This window comes from Anser brachyrhynchus, assembly GCF_964034855.1.
Source record: "Anser brachyrhynchus genome assembly, chromosome: 1".
NCBI lineage: Eukaryota > Metazoa > Chordata > Aves > Anseriformes > Anatidae > Anser > Anser brachyrhynchus.
The window spans coordinates 114,047,288-114,068,778 of NC_137694.1; the positions used below are offsets into that span (position 1 = coordinate 114,047,288).

The 21,491-nt window shown below is 45.1% G+C and overlaps 2 protein-coding genes across 4 annotated transcripts in view; one reads left to right on the forward strand and one right to left on the reverse strand.

Moving 5' to 3' along the window:
- The window catches only part of GART (phosphoribosylglycinamide formyltransferase, phosphoribosylglycinamide synthetase, phosphoribosylaminoimidazole synthetase), a 39,254-nt gene extending 34,446 nt beyond the window's left edge, over positions 1-4,808 (reverse strand). The window contains exon 1 of one of the 3 annotated variants that reach the window (XM_080560108.1): positions 4,111-4,808. The gene's annotated coding sequence lies outside the window, so the exon portion shown is untranslated. The remainder of the gene's footprint in view (positions 1-4,110) is intronic. The other 2 variants (XM_080560111.1, XM_080560110.1) reach the window with 2 other exon arrangements.
- Positions 4,809-7,061: 2,253 nt separating this feature from the next.
- Positions 7,062-21,491, forward strand: part of SON (SON DNA and RNA binding protein) — a 38,924-nt gene continuing 24,494 nt past the window's right edge. The window contains exons 1-3 of the mRNA XM_080560006.1: positions 7,062-7,451; positions 8,109-8,275; positions 10,706-21,097. Of these exons, the coding sequence (XP_080416132.1) occupies positions 7,363-7,451; positions 8,109-8,275; positions 10,706-21,097 (10,648 nt within the window). The 5' untranslated portion in view covers positions 7,062-7,362. The remainder of the gene's footprint in view (positions 7,452-8,108; positions 8,276-10,705; positions 21,098-21,491) is intronic.

A 21,491-nucleotide genomic window follows, 5' to 3' on the forward strand; every position in this document is an offset into this window, starting at 1 on the left:
TATTTATCTCAGCTAGGTGGAGTCTGTAATAAGCCATCATTGCCTCACTAACTGAACTAACTAATTGAAAGCAGTAAAAAGGTGTAGCTAAAATAACATGGACGCAACATAGCACAAACATTAATTAAAGGGTATTACTGGTGGCAGGTTACTGCTTCAGACAGTGTCTTTAAATTAAACTCCAATGCTGCTGGGTTTATCTGTCCCTTGACCGATAGAGCTGGGTATAGTGTTTTGCTGTGCTAAACAAATAAGCGAAATCTTGAAAACTTGCGGAAAGAAAGGTGTCAGAAAAAATGTATTCTTAAAAGATACTTTTTAAAGTCTTAGTTTCAACAAAATAGGAATTGAGGATGAAGTAACAATGTTAACATTTAGGTATATCTAAAATTTTGCACCTTGCAGCATCCTAAGTGTTTCAGACCTTCACAAAATCGTATCTGCTGCTCAAGTGGGTTTACACTCTGCTGCAAAAGTTTACACATGCATTAATACTCACATGCATTATTACTCTGAAATCAACGGGATTGTTTTTCTGAATCAGTAATAATTAGGTAACTGTTAGAGAAATGATTCAGGGTGTCTGGATACAAAAGACTTTCAGGAAGAAAAATAAGTCACTTCAGTACGTGAAAAGAATATAGGCTCAGGAGCTTTGCCTAAGGCTTTGTATTTGGAAACCTGCAAATCACAGAACACCAGATTAAAGTTGGCATGCAGAGCAACGCTAGGCTAGGGCCAACACAAAGGGTGGCATTTCATGAGACAGCTGGACCCATAAGTATACCTCATTGTCACTGGAAGGGATGTCTTAAACCCAGGTGTGCTTTCCTTTTCCTTGTACCGGTGCTGATGCTCACCTGAGCACAGTCGATTAACTTTTCTCTCACAAAACTAACCTGAGCAACAAAACAGCAACAACACAGCAACAAAACAAAACAGATTTTTGCTAGCTGAACTGACTAACAGTGCAATCAGCCAAGTACCAGAGGCGGTAAAAACGAAGGGATGGGACAACATGCCTAGGCAGGATGGGATAAATGCAAGACTTACCTTTTAGGCAACAGCAATCTATTGCATCGCTGCATGACTACCATTTAACCTTAGCCACTGCCTATTTAAAAGCTGCAATACCTTAACTTTGCTCCAGTGGGATTGTGGAAACCTTTTCTTTATACCAAATATATGAGCCAAGCCCAGAGCATCTTAACTCCTACCCTTCCTAGAGCTTTGGCTACAACATGGCCTAGCAGTGATAGCACTTACTCCAAATACAGAGAATCCAAGCCTAGCATCACTAAGAAGGCTCAAACCCACACCTCCCAGTGCCTGGAAAAAAACTCTTACCACTTATCTTTGTGCTAAAGGAGAAAGTTGACTCTTTCTCTTGAAGTTAGGCAAGAGAATAAGAAGAAATAAAGACCTGTAGGACACAGGAATAACACAAAATTGAAAGGTTCTGCAATTCAGCTGCTGCTCTGCTGAGTGTAGTATTAGGTTCCAGCCCTAGCAGTCAGGACAATTTATGCATTTTTTTTTTCATAGAACGATAACGGGATAAAATATTGAAAGAATGTCTTTGAGCATAAACCAAAACCTAGGCGTTCCTCCTCCCAGCTTCAACAGCTGAGCTGCTGCTGTACTGCCCCCCATGAATCTGCCATCCTTTACTCAGTTCCTGAATTTGCCAGCAGCCAGGTAGCACGGTCCCAGATCCTCTCAGGCTGAACATGGCTTTCCTGCTTTCTGAACTAACACTCTCATCAGCAGCCCAAGCCTTTTCTTAATAAGAAAGTAGAGTTCACTGCACGTCACGAATGCACAAAGATCTTGATACACATGAGGTGAATGCCACGAGTGCATAAAGACCTCAGTACACACGAGGAGAGCTCCCAGCTGGCCTTCTCAGAGAATCTTTGCCAACTTCTGGACCATGTTCAAGCTTGGACAAGAAAACAGAGGCTGAAATGTGCAGGCTACAGGTTCACTCACTGGTGTTTCACAATTGACTTACGCTGGTCTTTGCTGGTACAGCCTGCCATTGGTCCAACTCTCTTCTCCACCTCCAGCCTCTTGTTCCCTCTCCCACCCCGGTGCCAAATGTGTACAGTCAGTTGGATCACAAAGCCAATAAATATTGCTGGAAAACTAAGACTACAACGGTAACCAACTCAATAAAGTAATAATAACAAAAAGGAAATATTTTTTTGTCAGTTTAGTCAGCTAAGCTAACTCCCAGCGGGATAAAGTGATGACCACAGAGCATGCAGAGCAATCAGCAGAAGCAGGTGAAAAGAGCTCCTTTTTGTTGCAGCAGACTGGTAATCGGCTCAGCTGTCCTGGAACAGCACTCTCAGACCACCTTGACTGTTCCAGAAACCAAAACACAGTTGGTTGCAAACGCTGCTTCACAATTTACCTTCTCACCTAACTGCTTGTTTCCACCTCTTACACCAGCCTGTTTACAAGTCACAGGGGGAGTTAGACTGGGGAATCAGACCAGGGGTGGAAGGGAAGCCATGTTTTTTTTTTTTTTAATTCTATAGGTATCAGTTTCCTTAGTAAATTCATCATGCCAAGCATGCAGGCAGCTCTGCTGATGCAATGCAAAGTACAGAAACAAATTGCCATGGTGCTTAAACTGGCGGAATAGCTGAAACACGATGATGGCGCTGCAAGCTTAGATTAGGGTGGCCTGAGGCTCTTACTCAACGAAAATGATGCCGCCTTAGATCTGTAACTTTTAATTTCCTCAGATTTCAATACCATAAAGCGTTACTTAAAGAGTTCAGAGGCCTCCAGAATCAAGTGGCAATTGATTTTTAATTATAGATTTGAGTTTAAATAAGTTTCTTTTGCTCGTAGTTTTTCATTCACAACTAACTTCTGGCTCTCGCTTGGGAACACTGTGTAGTGCAACTGATAGGTGTTTAACAGGTGTTATCCTCCAATGAGCTGGATTCCGTGTTTGTTAGGCAAAAAGATCACCATAAATCTCACTACTAAAAATAAGAACCTTAAAGTGTTATTCCCTACCCCAAGCACTAACTTCTGACAATTCAGACTATTCACAGAGCTGTAAGTGCTCAATGTCTTTCACCATCCATTGGCTGATAACCAGAAGGAACCATAGAGGTAAAGAATGTGCACTGTGTGTTACTATTCCACTTACAAATAATAGAATAAATCACAGAATCATCTAAGTTGGAAGAGACCTCCAAGATCACCGAGTCCAACCTCTGACCTAACACCAACAAGTCCTCCACTAAACCATATCACTAAGCTCTACGTCTAAATGTCTCTTAAAGACCTCCAGGGATGGTGACTCAACCACTTCCCTGGGCAGCCCATTCCAATGCCTAACAACCCTTTCAGTAAAGAAGTTTTTCTTGATATCCAACCTAAACCTCCCCTGACGCAACTTTAGCCAATTCCACCTCATCCTGTCACGAGGCACATGGGAGAATAGACCAACGTGATCACTAATGTCAAGTTTCCACTAAAGATATCACAAAAAAAAAGAAGAAAAAAAAGCCAATATTAAAGTTGGTGAGCACCCAGCTCTGCAAACAGCAGGGAAAGAATCAAAGTCAGCCAAAGTCCAAAACAAGAGAAGTTAGAAGTTTATTATTTACTTTAAAGCAAATATTTCGCCACTTTTGCAAAGCCAAACAGAGCAGGGAAAGACATATGAATACCAGCTGCGTGTGCCTTAAAACACTTAAAATCGCAGCACATTTAGAAACATTATGACTCAAGCACCCCAGAAGTAAATTTGGGCAGGAGACACGCAGCTTAAATAAAAATAAGACAACCGTTGAGAACTAACTCTTCGCATGACCGTCTGTCGTTACACATGAGGGGAAAAGGCAAGGCCCAGACTAAAACACAGCCGCCGGGGTTTGATGGAGGCGCCAGGCACCCCGCCGCCGCTCCGCCATTTCACCACACGGGCAGCGGGGAGCACATGGCCCCGCCGCCGCCTCAGCCCTCCGCCGCCCCCCTCAGCCGGGCTGCGGGGGGGCGAGCACCGCCGGCGGCGGCACCGAGAGCGAGCGACACGCGTGGCCCACAGAGGACGCCCTTCTGCGTAGAGAAAGAAAAACTTACATTCCTTCAGGGGGATTTTAGGGAACGGGAAGGCATCCTCCGCCGCGCCGCCCAAAACTACAGTACCCAAGGCGCCCCGCGAAATGGCGGCGGCGGGTGGGCCCGGGGCGGGGGCTGAGGAGCGGGGAAGGTGGGAAGGGAGGTAAAAGCTGCGGCTTGGAGCCCCAGGAATTGGGTTTTGCGTGTAAATTCTTCCCATCTAGGAGTACCTTCATCTTGGGGTTGCTGTAGCTTTGCTGCCACTTTTGGTTTCAGTGGGCTGCTGCCTGGGGGATGTGCTGAGCTGGGCCGGGCAGGCGATAGATCTAGCTGAAAAGCCTTACCTGTAATTACTGTTCTTAGGATTTTATCTAGAAAATAGCGTGGCTCCAGAGTGCAAGGGTGATAGTTTAGTAAGTTAGCTGCATGGTACTTTGCAGAGACTGATTTTGTTTTTGTATCCTCTCAGCTGGAATATGCCTTTATAAGTACTGGATAGGAGCAACCCTTTAGTCTATTTTGTTAAACTTGCTACTTCATGAAACCAAAGAACATTGGGCAACATTTAGTCCAATTTAGCATTAAAGTTGTGCAACAATACCGTCTGTAATGAAACCAGATTTGATCCTATGTTTGTCCCTTCCCTTTCCCCAAGAATTTGTGTGAAAACATCGTTGTTCTTTGAAATTAGCTTATGAAATACCAGTTTAATAAATATTGTTTGCATATTTAAGTGCACCTTTGTCTTTTTTTTAAAGGAACAGTTGCATGAATAAATACTCTAAAATGAGTAGTCCCATAATAATGTGTTTTCAAATTGAACAACAAATGTGTCACGAACCGTCACTCTAGTCTTGACAAGATCAAAGTAAAATAGTTCATTTAATTCGTCTGAAGATTACTTAGCACCTAATTGAATAAAGGTGTATAAGTTTTTTTTTATATTATTATTTATTTTTGAACAAACATCTTGGAAGGGAGAGCAGGAATAGTAACTCCTGTGGGGCTATGGATCCTCATTTCTGTCAGTGATGGCTTTTGTAGTCACTACTTTGTGTTTGTTTCTAGAAAGCCAGAGCGAAAGATGCAGCGTGCATTAAAATCCTTCCCTGGCTTTTTTGTACCTTTCTTTGTGGTTTTCCTGTAGGGATGGAGGCCTACACTGGTAGGGTTATCAGTGTAGTTAAGCTTCTTTGAATGAATTAGTTTAGAAGGGTCTCTTTCCCGAGAGCAGCTTCATGGTATGGATTCCTCTGAGCCCACATGAGAGGTGTGATCCCTGCCTGTGATCCCTGCTTTTCTGTCAGAAGCCGCTAATACAGGCTAAGTTACACCAGACAGACCTCTGTGCTCCAAGTACAGCTGGCATTGCTTGGAAGGGGTGAGTTACAGTTACTTTGTGCTGGAAGTATTTAAAACCGTGTTGTTATGGCAAGATCCATGCTAACAACGCTATTCCTATGTAGAATATCTCTGCTTGCACTGGACTAAAAGAATGGCTGGTCTAGACAGGACCATTTACACGACGGGAATCTAAATCTAAAGTGAAATAGTTTCACTGTTTAGCTCATTAAATACCAGAAATTAGATACCACATTTTAAAGTAGTATCTAAAATAGATAAATGTTGGCATGGCGTGAAAGGTGCTGTTATTTGGAAAAGTGCCTCTTCAATATAACTGCTTTGTATAATAATAAATCAACTCTAACAAAAGTAAGCAAAACGGTCCAAATACCAAAAATGTTACTTGAACAAAGTTAATATTAGGGCAGACCAGCTCTGAGCAATACAGTATAAAAAACAATGCAGCTATTAAAGGAGTTTGTAAGTGGTTATTAAACCACATTGAATTTGATGTCACAAATAAAGATCCTAGTGACAATTTAACAGTCGCACATAGGTTTTGAGTTTTTTTTTTTTTTCCGGGGAAGTAAAGACCTGAAGTTATTAAGCCCCTAAGTTATTACTTCATGACAGTGGAAGAAAGTCTATTGGGGGAGAAATGGGCTTTTGGAGTTGGGAGTCTTCTGGGATTATTCTGTTATACAGGATTTAGGATGATTTGGATGCGTATATACTGGAGAATTGTCTGGGGGGCAGCACGAAGGGTGGCTGGCCTCGGGACAAACTGATTCCTGCGTCGTTGCAGCGAAACACCTCAAGGCAAGACGAGGCCGGCTGTCGCTCAGGTATCACTCATCCGCGGCGTTCTTCTTCTTTGTTCCTTTAATTTCTCCTCCACCTCGCGGGGCGCCCGCCCGGCCCCGCAGCACACGTGCGTGTCACAGCCGGGGGCTGCCCGGCCTCCCGGCGGCGGGGGGAGGGCGCCTTTCCGCACGGAGCCGCTGCCGAAGTGAGCGGGGGCAGCGCGGCAGCGCCGGGCCCCCCCCACCCCTCCTCCACCCCCCTCATCCCCGCCCTCAGCTCGGCGCTGCCGCCTTGCGCTCTACCCACGGGGCGGCGGCAGCGGCGGCGGCGGCGCGGGGCTTGGCCCCGCTCCATGGAGACCAATGGCATCGCTCCCGCCCACCCCCACGGGCCCCCAGCCCGCCGGCACGCACGGCCGCACGCCTCAGCCCACCATGGCCCCGCCGCCGCAGCCGCTCGGGCCGCCGGCGAGGTGAGTGCCGCCCTCCGGCCTTCCCCCCGCGAGCCCCCCGCCGGCCGCCATCGCGGCGTGAGGGGAGAAGGGGGGCCCGGCGGCGCCTTCCCGCTCCCCCCCCCCCCCCCGCCCCCTCCTCAGGGCGGCCGGGCGGGACGGCGGTTGGCGTTTAGCGGTTGGGGCCGTTATGGCGGTTACGGGGGGAGGCTGGGGGCGGGGGGGGGGCTCTCCGCCTGCCCGCGGCGGCGTGTGGGGGGGTACCGGGGGCGCGGGGCCGCTGTGGGAGACGGCGGCGTGAGGGGGGGGGAGGGGGGAGCGCACAACATGGCGGCGCTGCCGCGCGGGGGGAGGGGGCGGCGGGCTCCGCCGAGGCACGAGACGGCCCCCCCCGCCCCCCCCCCTTCCCGGAAGGCGGACGGGGCCGCGGCTCTATGGTTCCACAGCGCTAGAGCGGCCGGCCCGAGGCCCGCGCTGCGTCACCGCGTTGGAGGGCTCTAGCCAATGGGGAGGCGGCGTCCGGGCGAGCGCGTCAGCGCGGGGCTCGCGGCCTGCCGCCGCCGCGGTGCGTGGTGGGATCGCGGAGGCCCTCGCGGCTCGGCAGGAAGGAGAGCGGAGCCCCCGCGGGGTGGAGGAGGAGGAAGGTGGGGGGGGGGCAGCGCGGCCGGGCTGTCATGGCGACTAACATCGAGCAGATCTTTCGGTCCTTCGTGGTTAACAAATTCCGCGAGATGCAGGAGGAGCAGCAGCAGCAGCACGGCGGGTAACGAGCCGTTCGCCAGGCGGCCTGGGCCTAGCGCGCGGTGCGCGGGCCCCGCCTCAGGCCCGGGGGAGGGGGGGGGCGGCCCGGGGCCCGTTTTCGCCTCAATATGGCGGGGCTGGGGGGTCGCCGCCTTGCGGGGGGGGGGGGGGGGGGGGGGGAGGGAGGGAACTGGGTGAGGAAGGCGGGAGAGCCCCCGATTTGGCTTACGGGTTTCCAGCATTGGCCTCGGTTTCAGGGGCAGGAGGGGAAAGGGCGAGCGCCCGTCCGGTCTGTAACGCTCTTCTCGTTGCGTTTAACTTCGCCTAGGTTTTTTTTTTTTTTTTCTCAGACTTATCTTACCAAGCAAGCAAAATCTGCTAGAGGAGATTGTATGGTTACTTTGCAAGGGGAGTTGAGGAGTCCGTTTCAGTTAATACACAAACCCCCGGGGGCTGGGTCGTTTGAGAACGTATTTTGCTCCCTTGTATTCAGTTGGCACGAGGCGTTCTGTCGCAAACAAGTGAAAGTTAATCGAAAAGTAGATGTTTCACTGAAAGCGTGGCTTCTTCAGGAGGCTAAAATATTACTTTGAAGGGCTGAGTATAATAAATGCGTATGAATTAAAAGTCAAAAAAGGCTCAAAATTGCTTGTATTATGTTGATATTTTTTTTGGTTAGTGGAAAGGTAGAAGGCCAGCCCAATGGTGACACAGTCCCAGCTGAGCAAGCCAACCCTTCAGATGACACTGTTGCTGGTGCTGGGAGTCGTCAGAATGATCAGATAGTGCAGAAAATAGAGGAAGTGCTCTCTGGAGCCCTTGATACAGAACTGCAGTGCAAATCAGGTAAATGAAAACACATTTGGCAAGTACGTTCTTGTTTAAGAAGGTTGTCATAGTTCTTAAAATCAAGTCATTTTTACAGAGGCAAAAACATACTTTTCAATACTGATTCTCTTACTGAGTTTCATCGGACAAGTTGTGTTTATTGTAACATTCGTTAAGTATTTTTTTGTCTTCTGTGACTTACAACTGCAAATGGACAGAGAAAGACATAATTGAAAAAATGAAGTTGGTTAATACATGAAAGCATTACTTAATATGGAAAAAAATATCTTTTCTGTCCATTACAATAATGATACAATGTATAATATCTATGTGTATAGAAAAAAATATTTGTTGGTACATCTGAAGTGTTTTGTGCTTTATTCTTTATATACCTGCTTCAGGGTCTCGGTATTCAGTTCTTATTAAGAAAGCTGGTACTGATATGGATAGAAGGACTGTTGTGTTATTTTGGTGTGGCTTATAAGATTATTTCTAAAAATCATATATACTAAAATTCAGAACTGTATAACTAACTGTTCTGTCAGAGTGAGATGCTCTGTCATTTTAAAATTAATAATGTAATTACCTTAAAAATGTAGTTACTTAGATTGCAGTCTTCCAGAGGGTAATACATTTTTATATAGCCATCTCATAACATCAATAAATTAGTGGATTTGTTCTTCCAAAAAGTTGAATCTGAGTATCTTTTCTCATGGGACTAGTCTTTTCTCTAAAATTTCCAAATGGGAACGGTCACTGAGATGGAAGGGTGTAATTACTCCACTTCTAATTTTTCAAATTTAGAATATAGGTGGCTGCTATGTACTTGGTAAGTATAGTTCCAGATTTATTTTTTTTTAAGAGGCAGTATAGAAAACTGTGACAGAAATTTTATATTTCAGAGATGTTATATGCAACATTTTGGCATTGTTTCTTTCTTTTTGTGTATAGTGGCTTGTTTACCTTGAGCATTTCCAGCAGTCTTTTACAGGTATGCCGTACAAGTAGCACTTCAGGCTGGCATCTGGTTTGTTTGTATTTTTGTTGTTCTGCTGTAGAAGAATGAGGCAAATTAACATGGTAGTAAATATGTAAGAGACAGTAATCTGGAAGTTGATAACCTTAACCTATGGTAAATATTCCCACTGTTCACATGTAAAAGGAGTTAACGTTACTGTTAGTCAACAGTTAGGGATTATTTGAAACTGCTATGCAGAAAAGTTCACTTGACTCTGTTTGCAACTCTTTCAGCAGTGTTGGTGGAAATGCTATTTTTTGTTAAAGTGTATATTATGTAAAAATATGTGAGCTCTTAAAGCTACCTGAGATATGTGTTTATAGGATATTATTGTTCACTGAATGATTTTACATTGTTTACTTCAAAGAGTATGCTTTGTGATCACAGCTAGATTATAATTGGAGAACCCATATTGCTGCGCTGGCCAGTATAAGTGTAATAATTTAAGATAACATGCAGATTTTAATGTATATCTCATATTTAACAAAGACTGCAGCAATTTACCTCTAGAAGAAGTGTTGTTCTCATGAAAATATGGGACTAGATCCAAAGAAGGGTAAGAACCTAACACGGGTTAAATTCATGAGGAGATGAGGTATAGAATTAAAAGGTGATTGAAATCCAGTTTTTCTCTTCATTTCCATGTCAGTGGCTGGCTGTCTCTGCAGTCACCCGAATTTATTAGTTAGTTTTCTGTTTGAAGCAAAAACTTTATTAGGTACTTGCATATTGGCAGTGTCTCACAGTAACTGCAGTCCGGTCTGAGCATCTAGTTGCCTGCAATGTCTTAAAGCCCCTTTGGAATCAGGAAACTAGATGCTGGTTCCCTAAAGACACCTGAAGAACTTGATCAGTCAGCAAGGAACTTAATTAGTGAATATGCTTAGATCAATTCTAACACGCTCATAGTATTCGGCTCACTCAAAAGCTATGATGATAGGACTTTTTAGAGCATACTAGAAGGTGATGGGCTGGCCATGTTTTGTATGCTAAACGTGCCACCGCTTAGATCTTTTGTCTGGAAAATGAGAGTTTTTCACTTCCATCTGCAGCTTGATGTAGTTTAAAAACACAAAACAAGTCTTCGGCCTCCTGGGAGAATGCACTGCGGAGTTGTATATAGGTGGAAATTTATCCAACTACTTCTTGGAAAGCATCGTGTTCCCAGTAGAACTGTGTTGCTGACCAAAAATGCTTAGCTGTTTGAAAGCAGAATTACTTATTTTTACTTACAGTGATTACTGAGAGGAAAGGTAAGAGTGCAGAAGAGGGAGTGTATGCCAGTTGTGTATGGTAGTTAGTGAAGAAGGCATGGTTGCTAAGTTTAATTTTTTTGTACCTTTTTTCCATGTACTTGGTTACTGGCCTAAAAGATTTTATAAATGTAGTTTTAATAATATTTACAAGGAAAATATCATTTTCTTTTCTAGATGTAGACAAAAATACTGTGAACAGTAGTACTCAGTCTACAAAAAGAAGCTCTACTGCTGAAGGTGAAGATGAAATTCCTAGAAAAAAATCAAAAAAGAACAAAAAACACAAAAGCAAGAAGAAGAAGAAAAAGAAGAAGAAAAGGAAGAAAGAGAAAAAGCATAAAAAGCAGCCAAAGGAGTCAAAGTTGAGTGCACGTCATGGAGAGCATGCAGACTTACAGCCTGCTTCTCACTCGATGCCAGAGAAATCAAGCTCCAAATTGAGCGTACAGCATGGAGGACTTGGAGATGCAAATCTGGCTGTCCAGATGCAGCCAGAAGAACTGTGCTTAAAAGCAAGTGAGGAGCTTGATAGACAAGCTTTAGGACTTGTTTCTCATTTGAGAACTGATTCTCAGCCATCTACAGAAAATCTTGGAAGTGAGAAGGGGACTTTGTGTGCAACAGATCCTCAGTTTAATTTAGAAGGCAGCCAATTTGATATCCAACAAAATGCTAGTATGACTCAAGCTCAAATTTGCACTAGAGAAGAACAAATTAAACAGTCTTATGAAAATATTTATCCTGTAGCTGTTAATGTGAGTGAAAAGGGTGACTTTTTCGTTACTGGAAGCAATGCTTCGTCTAGCATCCCATCTGGAGTTGCCAACAAATCTGAACTTCAGAAAGCAGTTCTACCTTCAGAGATGACAGAAGCACTAAAAGGTACAGAGAGTGCTTTGAGGTTTAAAGGCACTGGGGAAGTAAAAGCTTTGGAATCTCAGACCATGGGGGTGCTGGAATATTCAGAAGCATCTCTAAAATCTATGGCCCAGGGAGGAGTGAAAGTGTTGGAAACAACTTCAGAATCTGTGTCTTTGACAAGTGATGTGACAACAATTCCTAAATCTGCAAATCAGGCAGATCTCAATACTGTGAAGGCAGCTCACATGTCTGTGGCCATGGAAGAAGTGAAAATTGTAGGAGCAACTGAATTAGGGGGTGTAAGTAGAACTCCGGAACCAGTCCTGAATCCCCCAGTTTTATCTGATAATTTGAGAGTGGCACAGTGCAGCTCCATGGAAACTTCAAGTGTCTCGGCAGCAGCCTTGGAACCTGTAGCTATGATGGGAGATGTTAAAAATAAAACAGACCCAGATGCAGCTTTGCAACGTTCTTTTAAAATATCTACAGAAACTGCTATGACCCAGGTGGAAATGAAAAGTGCCAAAATACCCCTAGCAGCAGGGGCTGTTACAACAGTGAAGGCTATTGAACCAGCTGGAGGCTATGTGCATATTGAAAATGTGGGAGCTTTGGAGAAAGTTCTGGAACCAGTTGGTGCGGTAAAGCCAAAAACCTTGGAAACAGTCATGAAACCTCCAGGTATGATAGCAACAGGTGAAGGAACTCCTGATTCTGCAACAGCGTTCCTACAACCTAAAGTCTTCACAGAAACGAGAGGCTTGACAGATGTGAATGTGGTTGCAGAGACAAAAGGTTTGCAAGCAACTTCAGAACCTGTAGCCACTGTGCAGACTGTCATTCCCCAAACAGTTCCAGAAATCCAGATGGTGGAGGGTTTTCAAGGTCCACGAGCAACCATGGAAGTTGTGACAGTGACAAGAACAAAAGATCTAGAAACAAGTCAAGCTACTCTGCAACTGGAAAATACTTATGCTTCAAAAATTTCTGAGAGTGAATCAAACATGAGAGGTTTGGAAGCAACTCCCCTGTCTTTGCAGAAAGAAGAAATGAAAGGTCCAGCAGGAGTCTTAAGACCAATGACTGTGGTAGAATCAAAAACTTCAGGAGCAACTTCACCGTCTTTGCAAACGGGAGTTATAAAAGCTTCAGAAGATTTAGGAGATCCGGAGTCTGTGGGTAGAGCAAAGATGAAAACTTTGGAAGCAGTTTTGCAGCCTGCAGCCCTTGTAGGGGCACGGGGCTTAGGAGGAAGTGTGTATTCTGAAGCCAAAATTGGCAGTAAAGTCTTAGAAGCAAATCCAGGACTTCTGGCTGTAGAAGAAAGGTCAGAGAGGACTTCCGAATCGGTGATTGCGCATGTAAGAAAGGAACCAGTTACAGAAATGATGCATGTGGTTGTAGGGGAGATAAAGGATTCTGAAGTAGCTGCAAGTTCTGCCATTACAGAAGTGAGAGGTTTAGACAACTTGTCAGAAGTTGAGGCAGTTGCAGAGGTAAAAGGTGCAGAAGCAAGTTCAAAAACATCATGCTTAATGCAGATGAAAAATCTGGAAATGGCTGTGGGATCTGAAACAAGGACATTAATGCAAGACTGGGGAACAAATTTGGTATCTGAGGTGGAAGATATGAACAAAGCAAAAATGAGCAAAGAAGTAGTACTAGAACCTGTGCAAAGAGTAGCAATGAGTACTTCGGAAACAAATTCAAAATCTGTACACATGCAAGAATTGGGAGCAACTGTAGAATATGGGATTGGACGTAAGCCAAGTGAAATTGAAACAGCAGTAGAATATACGGCTATCAAAGCAGCAGAGTATTCCAAAACTACTCCAGAACCTTTGCAGGAGCAGGTAGGTGATTCAGAAACAGTATTAGAGTCTTTGCCAAGAGCAGAAATAAGTATAGCATCAGAAACAGTGACAGAAGTGAGAAACTTGAAAGAAACTTCAGAATCTATGATTTCAACAGAGGTGAGAACTCAGGGACCTACTGTAGAATATGTAATTGCAACAAGGAGAACAGGCACAAAAAAACTTGAGGCGTCACCTATGATTGATGTAAAAGATTTGGAAGAAGCTTCAGAAACTGAGAAAGGAATGAAAGCAAAATATTTGGAGCCAGCATCAGAAGCTGGAGAAGTGAGGTTGTTGGAAGGTATGAAAGAATCCACAACAGCAGAAGTGGAAGGTTCTGAAACAGTCAGAGAGTCTGAGGTACAAATGGATATCCAAGATTTGGAAGCTTCACAAACATCTGAAAAAGTGGCAGTGATGAATGTTTTAGAGAGTGCTTCAGAAACATTCACTGTAACAAAACAACATTCAGAAGCTATTCCAGAATTTTTGCATGCTGAAAAGCAAGAACATCTGCAAGCAGTTTTTGAAGCCAAACCTACTGCAGAATGGAAAAGTACAGAAGAAGCTCCAGAAGTGTTGACTGCTGCTGAAATGAAATCTTCTGAAGCAGTTCCAAAAACTGGGGACACAAAAGGTCTGGAAACAATGCTGGAACGTGAAGTGGCTGCAGAAGTACAATATTCAGAAGTGGGGCAGTGTCAACAAATGGAGGATGTGAGAGTTCCTCATCAGGCTCAGGAATATGACATACTTGTTGAGAAGAAAGATACAGAGCAAACTTTAGCATCTGAGCCTTTTGTAGCAGTAAGTGGTCAAGAGATTACTCCAGAATCTGTGTCAGCTTCAGAAACAGCTTTTAGTTCTTCACATTCAGTGGGGACTTCTGAATCCCAAATAATCATGGACACAGGACAGCTGGAAGCAGCTCCGGCCTGTGTAGCAGAAACAAAAGATTTGGAAGCAACTCCTGTTCCTGAGACTGTTGTAGAGCTGAAAGATGCAGAAGCAGCTGTGGGGTCAGAGGCAGACACTAAGGATTTGGAAGCAGCTCCAGTACCTGAGTCTGTTACAGAAGAAGTTCCAGTACTTGGGGCAGAGGCAAGTCAGTCGGAAGTAATTCTGCAAGCTGAGACTGACAAAGAAGCGGCTGCAGAAGAGGCATCAGAAGCGAGAGATTCAGAAACATCTGATGTGCAGCCTGATGTGGCAGCACGAATGAGGGAGACTCTGATGAGGCTTGAGAAAGTTGATAAAAGCAGCCATAGAAGCAGTGAAAAGAGTAAACATGATGCAAAGAAGCAAAAAAGGAGTCGCTCCAAGTCCCAGTCCAGGTCTAGGAAGCGGAAGAAAAAATCAAGGTCACGTTCTACTTCCAGGCGTTTGACTTCTAAAAGAGCGCGTTCCAGGAGCAGAAACTATTCAGATTCCAGAAAAAAGCATTCCAAATCTAGATCCCGGTCTGTGGAGAAAAGAGAGAGAAGATTGTCTTCCCGGAGGTCCAGGCGCAGACGTTCCAGGTCGTCTGACCGTTACAGGTCTAAGTCCAGGTCAGTGGAAAAGACCCGAAGGTCTGGGCGCAGACGTTCCAGGTCATCTGACAACTACAGGTCTAAATCCAGATCTGTGGAAAAGAGAGGGAGCAGATTGTCTTCCAGAAGATCCAGACGCAGACGTTCCAGGTCTTCAGACCGCTACAGGTCTAAATCCAGATCAGCAGAAAAGAGAGGGAGCAGACTGTCTTCCCGAAGGTCCAGGCGTAGACGTTCCAGGTCTTCTGACCACTATAGGTCTAAGTCCAGGTCACTGGAAAAGACCCGAAGGTCTGGGCGCAGGCGTTCCAGGTCATCTGACCGCTACAGGTCTAAGTCCAGGTCACTGGAAAAGACCCGAAGGTCTGGGCGCAGACGTTCTAGGTCTTCTGACCGCTACAGGTCCAAGTCCAGGTCAGTGGAAAAGACTCGAAGGTCCGGACGCAGACGGTCCAGGTCTTCTGACCGCTACAGGTCTAAATCACAGTCGGTAGAAAAGAGAGGGAGCAGGTTGTCATCCTGGCGATCCCGGCGCAGGCGTTCCAGGTCCTCTGACCGTTCTAAATCTAGATCCAGGTCTTCAGAAAAAAGAGGGGGCAAAGAGTACTCATGGAGGTTCAGACATAGAGGGTCTGGTTCCTCTGATCGTTCAAAATCAAGGTCTAGATCTGTTGAGAAGAGGGGTCGGAAGGCGTCTCTAAGAAGATCTAAACGTCAACGCTCCAAGTCTTCTGACCGCTACAAGTCTAGATCCAGATCAGCAGAAAAAAGAGATCGAAAGCAATCGTCACGGAAATCTAAACGTCAGCGCTCAAAGTCCTCTGACCGTTACAAATCTAGATCCAAATCAGTGGAAAAAAAGAAAGAGTCCTCACGAAAATCCAAGCGTCGTCGCTCAAAATCTTCTGAACGTTACAAGTCTAGGTCTAGGTCTGTAGAAAAAAAGCGCAAAGAATCCTCAAAGAAATCCAAACGAAAGCGTTCCAAATCTTCTGACAGCGTTAAGTCAACATCCAAATCTGTAGAAAAAAGAGAGAGTAAGTTATCCTCAGCGAAATGCAGTAGCAAGCATGCAGAGTCTTCTGAACATCAAGAGTCAAACACGTGTCTTGAGAAAGTAGATGGTCCTGAACCTTTCACAAGTGAAGGCAGCTCCTCCAAATCTTCTAATGGTCCTGTGTCAGCTTTGTCTCTTGAAGGAGTAAATGGCCCAGAGCTGCCACCATCGTTAGAAAGTAGATACTCCAAAACTTCTGATAGTCTTGAGACAGGCTTGTCCTCTGTTGAAAAAACAGCAGATTTGCAGTCTTCTGTGGTGTCTGAACATGATAGCTCCAAAACCCCAGATGACCAGGAGCTGAGATCCACATCTGTTGAAAACAGAGAGTCTTCAGAGCTTTCTGTAACACTTGAAAATGGATCAACCGCACCTTATGGCTCTGACTTAGGGTCCATGCTAACTGAAAAAGAAGCAGCTCTGGAATCTTCATCACTACCTGAACTTGCTTTCTCAGCATCCAAATCAACATCCTCATCTGTTGAAAAAAGAGGAGATCCAGAGACAACTTTAACAGAATTTGAGCTTTCCACGTCCCATGAAGATGAGTCAAGATCTACATCTCTCAAAGAAATAGAGGGTCCAGAGCCTCTTCCGACACTTGGAAGTGGATGCTCTTTATCTTCTGATGATTGCAAGTCAATCTCCTTGTCCTCTGAAAGAATGGAGGTTCAGGGGTCCTCTCTGATGTCTGGAAGTGTACTTTCTGACTTGCCTGACGGTCGTGAATTGAGACACATCCCTGTTGAAAAAGCAGAGCTTCAGAAGTTTTTGCAAGTACCTCAAAGTGGATCTTCTGAGTTGGCTGATAGCATTGAGTCAAGGTCACTGTCTTTTGAAACAGCAGAAGTTCAAAAACCTTTTTTAGCACCTGAAGTTGTTCAGTGCTCTGAGTTCCCTGATGTCCATGAGTCAGCCTCCTTGCCAGTTGGAAAGGACCAGATGCGGGATTCTTCTTTAGCTTCTGATAATGGATCTTTCAAGACTCCTGACAGACATGAATCAGCATCCAGCTTTGCTGCACAAACAGAGGAGCTTCCATTGACGTCTGAACGTGGGCCCTTCGAGTCACCTGATGGAAAAGTAAAGGCTCCAGTTGCTTCCCTGACATCTGAGCGTGGTCCTGTTGAGATCACAGATGACTGCGTTTCAACTCCATCTTCTGCAAAAATGCAGGAAGTTGTCCTGACAACTGTAGGACAAAGCTGCAAGTCTTCTGAAGCTTGTGAGTCCAGTTCATTTGCTGAGAAAAATTTAGACGGTCCAGCATCTTCACAAGTACTTGGAGTTGGCTGTTTTGAGTCTTCTGAAATACGTGAATCAAGATACTTGCCTGCTGGAAAAACTGAGGTTACAGAATCATTGTTGATGTCTGAAAGTGAAATTCCTGTGTGCCATGATGGCCGTGAGTCAAAATACAGTTACTCTGAGAAAACAGAAGGTTCAGAACTGTCAATGGCTCCTGAACGTGGGTGTTTTATTTCCCCTGAAGGCTGTGAACTGACATCCACTGCAGCTGAAAGACCGGAGATGCAGAAGCCTCCTTTTCCACTGGAAAGTGGATTCTTAAAGTCCACTGATGTTTTGGGATCAGTAAGCATACCTACTGAAAAATTGGAGGCCGCAGTGCCTTCTCATACATCTGAAGGTGGGCTTTTCACGTTGCCTGGTAGTAATGAATTGAGAGCTACCCGAACTGAAGAAGTAGAAGCACAGAAGTCACCTTTGCCCTCTGAACTGAAGTACGTTGCATCTTCTGATGGACACAAGTTGAGGTCTGCCTCTGATAAAGAAATCCAGGTGCAGGAGCCATCTCTGATACTGGAAAGTAGATGTTTTGTTTCCTCTGATGTTCGTGAGTTGACACACACCCCTTTCAAGAAAGCTGAGGTAGAGGATCCTTCACAGATACCTGGAAATGAGTACAGAGTGGGCCTTCATGGCCCAGAGTTGACATCAACCCTTACTGAAAAAACAGAGGCGCGGGAACTGTATCTGGCTAAAGAAAGATGTTCAGTGTCTATTGAGAGCCAGGAATTGCTGTCGCCCCCTTTTGAAAAGACTGAAGTGCAAGAGCCTGCTCTGACATGTGAAAATGAATGTGCCGTATCCTGGGACCACCAGGAACTGCGGTCTAGCTCTCCTGAGAAGGTAGAGGTCCAGCAGCCTTCTGCAGTACCTGATAATCAATACGCTTTGTACTCTGAAGATCAGCAATTGCAGTCTTCCCTTGCTGAAAAAGCAGAAGTACAGGAGCATTCTCTGCTGTCTGAAAATGAATATGCTCTGTCCCCTGAGGGCCATGAGATGACTGCCAGCCCTGCTGAAAAAGAGGTGCAAGAACCTTCTCTGACATCTGACAGTGAATATCCCGCATTCCCTGAAGGCCAGGGAGTACAGTCTACCCTTGCTGAAAAGAAAGTGGTGCAGGAGCCTTTTCTAATATCAGGTAGTGAATATGTTGCATCCCCTGAAAGGCAGGAGTTGTCATCTGTTGTTGAAAAAACAGAAACGCAGGATTGTTCTGTGCTGTCTGAAAACGAATACGATATATCTCCTGAAGGCCGTGATTCAAGATCCAGCCACGTTGAAAAAGAAGAAATGGGGGAACATTCTGAAACATCTGAAAGTGAAAGTTCGATGTCCACTGATAGCCAGGAGTTGCAATCTACTGTTGTTGGAAAAACAGAGGTGCAGGAGTTGTCTCTGTCTGAAGGTGAATGTACCATGTCTCCTGAAGTTCAGGAGCTGCATTCTAGCCCTTCTGAAAAAGCAGAGGATAAAGAACCTTCTCTGACATACGAAAATGATCATGCTCTGTTCCCTGAAAGATATGAACAAAGATTGACTCAGGCTGAGAAAACAGAGGACAGGGATTCTTCTTTAACATCTGAAAATGACCATATTTTGTCTTTTGAGAGCCAGGAGGTAAGATGCACCACTATTCAAAAAGAAGAGGTGCAGGACTTTTCTCTAACACCTGAAAGAGAACATACAGCATCCCCTGATGGCCAGAGGTTGAGATCCCTCACTGCTGAGAAAGCGGGTAGTCTTGAACCTTTAACGTTAAATGATAGAGCTTCCATGTCTCCAGATGTTAGTGACTTGAAATCCATCCCTGTTGAAAAGATGGATGATGAAATGCCTGTACTGCCTGAAAGAGGATGCTCCATGTCCCCTGATGGCCACAGTGTGAAATCTGTTCCTGGTGAAGAAACAGGGGATCTAGAGCCCTCTTCAACATCTGAATGTAGACATTCCACATCCCCATATCATGACAGCCATGAGCTGAAATCTCCCATGGAGGAAGAGGCTCGAGAGTCCTCTTTGACTTCAGAACATAGGCGATCTGTGTCTCCCGAGGGCCATGACCAGAAATCTGTCATAGATGAGGAAATGGAAGATCGAGAGGCCTCTCTGACATCTGAACATAGGCGCTCCACATCCCCCGATGAGCATGAGTCAAGGTCTAGCGGTGGTGAAGAAGCAGAGTATTTGGAACAGCCATTGACAACGGAACGCAGATCCTCTGTTTCTTCTGATGAGCATGAGTCAAGGTCTACCGCTGGGGAAGAAGTAGAGGATGTGGAACCCTCCTTGACAGGTGAACGAAGAGACTCCACATCTTCTGATGAGCGTGAGTCGAGGTCCACCACAGGTGAAGAAGGAGAAGATCGGGAGACCTCCTTGACAGCTGAACGTAGAGACTCCGTGTCCTCGGATGAGCATGAGTCACGGTCTACCGCTGGTGAAGAAGTAGAGGATTTGGAGCCCTCTTCGGGAGGTGACCATAGACGTTCTGTGTCTCCTGATGGACGTGAGTCAAGATCAACCACTGGTGAAGAAGCAGAGGACCGGGAGCCCTCCTTGACAGCTGAGCGTAGACACTCCACATCCTCAGATGAACATGAATCAAGATCTACCACAGGTGAAGATGTAGAGGAGGATGTGGAACCCTCCTTGACAGCTGAACGAAGAGACTCCACATCCTCCGATGAGCATGATTCAAGGTCTACCACTGGTGAAGAAGTAGAGGATATGGAGCCTTCTGTGACAACTGAACATAGACGTTCCACATCCCCAGATGGACGTGAATCAAGGTCTACCACTGGTGAAGAAGCAGATGATGTAGAGCCTTCCTTGACAGCTGAACGAAGAGACTCCACATCATCAGATGACCAAGAGTCTACCACAGGTGAAGAAGTTGAGGATATGGAGCCCTCTTCGGCAGTTGAAGACAAACACCAGGAGTCATGTTCTATGCCTCTTGAGAAGTCAGAGGGACAGGACTCTTCCTTTATGTCTGAAAGTAGGCGTTCTGAGTCTTCTGAACGTGAGAAATCTAGGTCTGAATCTGTTGAAAAAATATCTGACAAAGAGTCTTCACGAAGATCTAGAAGCAGACGCTCTCCTACTCGTCAAATGAGTCGATCCGTATCTGTTGAAAAAACAGCAGACAAAGAGTCCTCACGGAGGTCTAGACATAGACGCTCCAGGTCTGCTGCTCGCCAGAAAAGTAGATCCACTTCTGTTGAAAAAGCAGCAGACAAAGAGTCTTCACGGCGATCTAGACGTAGACGTTCCAGGTCCACTGCTCGCCAAATGAGTCGGTCAACATCTGTTGAAAAAACAGCAGACAAAGAGTCTTCACGGAGATCTAGACGTAGACGCTCCAGGTCCACTGCTCGGCAAAGGAGTCTGTCCAAATCTGTTGAAAAAGCAGCAGACAAAGAGTCTTCACGGAGATCCAGAAGCAGACGCTCCAGGTCTTCCCAGCGCAGATCCCAGAGATATGATACAGAATCTCGCTCTAGACGGAATCGCTCCAGATCTGTAACAAGGAGAAGAACATCAAGATCAAAATCTAATCGTCGCTCTAGATCTAGCTCGTTGTCACGTTCAAGGCACAGAAGAAGGAGTAGGTCAAGGTCAGCATCAAGAAGGCGGCGTTCTTTATCGAGAGACAGACGCAAAAGATCTCAGAGAAATAGATCAAGATCTGCTGATAGGAGAAGAAGAAGATCAGATTCAAGAGATCGTAGGATATCCCTCAGATTACGGAGCAGGAGTCGAACACCTATTCGTCAAAGGCGATCGAGGTCAAGAGGAAGAAGACGGAGTTCTAGTAGGTCACCAATTCGGCTGCGGCGATCAAGGTCTTCAGGGAGAAGAAGGGGTTACAGCAGATCACCTGATCGTCGTAGGTCCAGATCATCAGAAAGATTTTCAAGCAGGTCACCTAAACGTCTTACGGACTTGGGTAAGTGATAACTTTATTTTTAGTGGTTTCATAATTACACAGTACTTTGTTTATGCAGTCTTATTTTAACACATCTTCGTAGCATTCATAAGGAATTTATTGAAGTCATTTTCTGCGTTATATTTAAGCAATAACTTTGAGTAAGAAAACTTTCATGTTGAACCTGAATCTGCACTTCCCATTTGGATGAAAGTGCATTTAAAGCAATGATACATGTATAAAGTTTATATATATAAATATACTTCAAAGCTTTTATGCAAAGGTAGTCTGCTGCAGTCTTGAGGAACGCTGTTCATTGTAACTATTGGTAAAGGTCAAGTAGTCTCTAAGAAAGTTAAGAATTTCTAGTTTTCTTGAGAACAAACTGGGAATGAAAGAACATGTGAAAATAAAT